Genomic DNA, 4,876 nt, shown 5'->3' with positions numbered 1-4,876 from the left:
TAGTGTTTCCACCGCCTCATTTAATCGATTTCAAGGGGAGTCTGACCCGTGGCAGGCATTAAGAATACCTATATAGAAATAGCCAATCTTCTCTGCTGGTCTTGTGTGCTTATGTATAGAGGCATCAGTATTAAATTTAAACTATTTCATAACCAGCTAATAACGCCTTGTAGTGAGGAAAAGATTGTGGTCACAGCAGATAAATTATAGTCAGGATTTGACAACAAAAACACTAACTAATTTCAGGTTTGTGACATGGACGTGGGCTTGTCCACTGCTTGTGACCAGTTCAACCAAAGACTATTCATATTTAGCCTATAAAGAAAAAAGATTAGAGGGAAGCATTGTGTGTTTCTGTCTTCCTCTCTTGTTAATCATTTCACATCCGCTGATTTATCCAGACATCTAGGTTTGGAACCGCTGCCGAATCAGTCTATTTTTATAGATAATACAGGGCACAAACAGAAACCCTCAGACTCACATGTCTGTTTCTATCAGCAACTGGGACACCTTGGCTCCAGTGATATTGTTCTGCTGTTTTTATGGGGCCTCTGTCTGTCTGTGTCCCTGCCCATCCTGCTCCGATGATCCCATCATTATCACACCCTTAATGCATCTCACCACACTCTACATTTCCTCTGGCATGCCATCCATCTGCCTAATGGGCCAGTAGGGTGCGGCCGGCCAGTCATCACTTGTGCACACTGCTTTATGTGTGTGTGTGTGTGTGTGTGTGTATTTGTACGTCACGTATCTTTTTAACCATTGTTTTCATCAAAACGTTGATTTTAAAGTTGTCCATTTGTGATTCTGTCAAGTCATATTCAGCCCTTGTTTACACCCACTCATTCATTTGCAGTCACTTGTATCAATTTGTGTTTGTGCCTCTGTCCATGTCATTGCTAACCGTGTATCTGCTGTATGCACTGTAGCTGTGTGTATGTGTGTGTGTATGTTATCTCATATGTTTGTGTGCGAGAGCCAGTGAACTCTCTAACTGCGTCAGCCATTAGGCCATTATGGACTGTAACTGAATCCTCTGAAAGCTCCGCTCTCGTCCACTGCTGGAGGGCGATGATGGATGGGCGTGTGGAGGGATGAGAGTAGTCATGTCGTTGCTGGACGGTTGTAAAAACAAATAGAGGAGTGTGTAGAGAGGTGTGCAGGGGAGGTAGAGGGCATCTGAGGTGATTCCCACTGTACTGGGCTGAACACTCTTACGATCACAGAAGACGGGAAACAGCTCCGACCTTGCTGGCTGAGTCATACATTTAAAATAAGAGGATTGTCGGGCTTTCTTTAGTATTAGGGTGTGCCTGCATTCACCTAATAACAACTTTCATGCAAGAAAGGCAACTGAAAGTGCTTGACAAGAGGAAACAACCAAACAATTGAGTTAGTTAGTCTGCAAAACTAAATTGTTGAATAGTTAAAACATAAAAACACGTCTAATTTATGGAGATAATATGAAGAGAAGATATACTTATGTATACATGATCATACAGTATGTAGGTGTCTGATGGATCTTACCACTGACTTCTTTCTGTACCGACTGAGTTACCTCAGTGGTTGAGTTTGGTTTTAGGCTGACTGAATTAATGAAAAGCAAGAGCAACAATACAGTCCATGAGGATCATTATCGTTATTAACCATCATATTTTTAGATTTGCTGACTAACTACAGATGTATCAGGTGACATATGCATGTTTCTCAAAACCAGGATATAATATTTACATGTGCAACACTAAACCTGAATACTTCTAAAACCTATTTCTAAACATGTCATTAATAACTGTGGTTTTCTACTACGACAAGTCAAAATGTCTGTTGTGAAAAAGGCCTATTCCCAGGAACGTGAAGAAATGCAACATATAGGTACTTTTAGAGGAGAAAGCCAAGAGAAATGGTGGATAAAAAGGTTTTTCTTGAGAATAATAATGTGAATACAGCTAACTAAAAACTAGCTGTGAAAAAACATTTTAGTTAACTGAAATAAAAATAAAAAACTAGATTTTAGAAAGAAAACAAAAACTAAATAAAACGATATTGTGTACATACACCACGAGGAGGCTTTTGTGCATATGTTTATTGAGACATGGGATGTATCTATCTGTTTGTATTGTAATATCTATGCTGAACTTCTTAAATCTTGCCCCTGACAGATACCCCCCATATAACACAACAAAAAAATGAAACTAAAACTAAACTGAACTGAAAAAAAAAATGAAAGACGAAAAATACACAATCATAATAACTCTGACTTGGACTGATGTTATGGATAATAATAATAACAAAGACAATAATAACAAACAAACATTTCCTGCTGAACTCATAAAGGGGACAGTTGTATTTTAAATAAATATAATTGTGATCAAATTAAAATGGCATCTCCAGAGACCCTCAATCCCCATTTTAATTGCATGTTATAAAGCAAAGTTCATGTCTACAGCTGTAAGGCTTGAGGCAGTGACACAATACACACAAACACACATACAACACACACAGACACAACTTCAACCACTAAATACCAAAACACATTGATTGTTATTGAATTAGCCCGTCCCCCGACGTCCATGATGAATTATTTAGTGTTTTGCTCTTGCGTTGTTGACGGTCAAGGCCAGACCTTCGACAGTCTCTGAGGCTCAGGGCGAGATGACAGGTAGAGGACCAGCAACTGCTTTTAACACACTCCCCCCTCTCCTCACCCTGGTCTCCCACCGGTCTCCTCCTACTGCAGCCATGCCCCTCATTCCCTGCCTCTCCCTCTTTCTGTCTCTCACTCCTGCCTCACCCTGCCTCCCAGCCAATAGTGCCTGACTCATGTTATTCACAGAGCTGTCTGTGTGTCAAGGGCAGACTCAGAGGAGAGAGGGAGGGAGGATGGAGGGAGGGAGGGGAAGGGTGGGATGGGAGTACTGGAGGAGATATGACAGTGGAAGTACAAGAAGGGATAAAAGAAAATGACTTCTGATATATCATCAGATAGATAAAGACACACTGGAGTGATGGAAAAAGAAAGAAATGAAGGGAGAAGTGAAGGAAAAGCCTCGAGTGCTTGTGATCACCAGAGGAATTGTGTTTGAGTGATCAGATATCTGAGCCATCAGCAGGCATTTAAAAGCTTTAGTGGACTAAAAGCTGTGTGTGTGTGTGTGTGTGTGCGTGTCTTTACTAATGAAGTTATTACGACCTCAGCTGATCTCAGAGCTGCTGAGAATCGGCTGCAGCTACATACAATTGCACTTTATGGCGTTTTTACAGTTGGTTCAGGTTTATACATCCTGACCTCAGTTCTGTTCTTCGCCACTCACTCTCTCGTCCCAACGGACTTCTGCGGTATCTGTCGCTCACTTGATCTCCGCATCCTTGCCCTCCTTCTCCCCGTCCCTCCTGCTGCCCCCGCTGCTAACAACACATCTGCTAAGTCAGGGGAATAAGCATCCGCTCAATATTCAATCAATCATTCTCAAGCTGAATTTTCTCCCATTTCTCTGTTTTGCATGTCGAGTTCAAAGGCAGCATGTAGAGACACAACTCTCCTGCCCCGGGCCTCAAACTGCTTGCACGACGTTTTGTGTCTCCACACTGTGAGACATTAGTATTAGCTATTTATAGTCAGCTCACTGCCATCCTGAGGAAGTACTGTGGAGGCTAGATTTCAGCGTGGGTCTATTAAAAGACACAGAGTAAGATGTCAGCAAAATATCCCCGTCTTTGTTTTACACTCATGGGACGTACTTGTCGTTTAAACTTCACTAAACGAGACTCAAAGTGTTTGCATGAACAAAATCATTATTACAATTCTTTTTTTTAAAGCATTTTGAACTTATTCCCTCTCTTCCTTCCTTCCTGCAGCGTGTCTGTTGCAGTCGGAGCTGGTAAACTACGAGAGAGTGAAGGAGTACTGTCTGAAGGTGCTGAGCCACCAGAGAGACCACTTCAAGGCCATGTACCGAGCCGGCATCGCCTTCTATCACCTGGGTGACTACGAATGTGCCCTACGTTACCTGCGTGACGCCAAGAACCGCGAACCCTCAGGTAACGGTGAACGATGCATTCAGTGTCACATAACAAGTGACAGAGACAGATTACTGCAGGTTGAAGCAGAGCTCTTTAGTATTAAGGTTATTATATAAAACTGTATAATAATATATGTATATATAATATAAACTTCAATATCTGAGCTACAAGATTGTGAAGCATTGAACGTGTTGCCATTGAAGACAATGAGGTCGTGTTTGATATTTTCTATTAAGTTTAACTTGTTATTCCTCAATTCAACAACTTTTTAGAGAAAGAAAATAATGCATAAGTTTCACTATCCCCCTCCCACACACACACACACACACACAAATGTTATTCCTCACAGTGCGGAGAAGGTTTTAAAACACCATTTATCAGTTGGAAAGTGAAAGTGTAATAAAATTATTAACTGAATATATAAAAGATAAAAAGTAAAATTAGTACATTTTATAAACCCCCTATTTTTTGGTTGGTGGTGAGGGGTGAGTTTGCTTTCAACATTTAGAAAGCGTTGTGTGTGTCCTCGAGAGCTTGGGATGCTTTCCTCATAAAATATTTGCAGAGCCGATTTTTGGAATAACTTGAAACCGCCACCGATCCATATTTAGTCTTTTTCTTCCTCCTTGCCCTTGTTGAGGCTTTGCTACATTTCTTGCAACAGTGGTATATCATGGCACCACTGGCAGGACATTGTTGGCCACAATTATGGAGAAGTAATGATAATAATAATACTGTAGTGCCTATCAGGTAGCACGGTCTCTGATGAGCTACATGAGTCAACAAGCTTTAGATAAACAAAACAGAGCAGTTCAACTACTGCAAGCTCTGTTTTTAATATCACAGTGTGTCT

The 4,876-nt window shown here is 41.0% G+C and overlaps 1 protein-coding gene across 1 annotated transcript in view; it reads left to right on the top strand.

Moving 5' to 3' along the window:
* ttc9b (tetratricopeptide repeat domain 9B) overlaps nucleotides 1–4,876 on the top strand; it is a 23,926-nt gene that overhangs the window by 18,141 nt on the left and 909 nt on the right. The window contains 1 exon segment of the mRNA XM_035679420.1: nucleotides 3,859–4,041. Within this exon segment, the coding sequence (XP_035535313.1) occupies nucleotides 3,859–4,041 (183 nt within the window).

This window comes from Morone saxatilis, unplaced genomic scaffold, assembly GCF_004916995.1.
Source record: "Morone saxatilis isolate NCDOM2014 unplaced genomic scaffold, NCSU_SB_2.0 Contig8, whole genome shotgun sequence".
NCBI lineage: Eukaryota > Metazoa > Chordata > Actinopteri > Moronidae > Morone > Morone saxatilis.
Note: the sequence above shows the minus strand (reverse complement) of the source record. Positions and strands in the feature narration are given on the sequence as shown.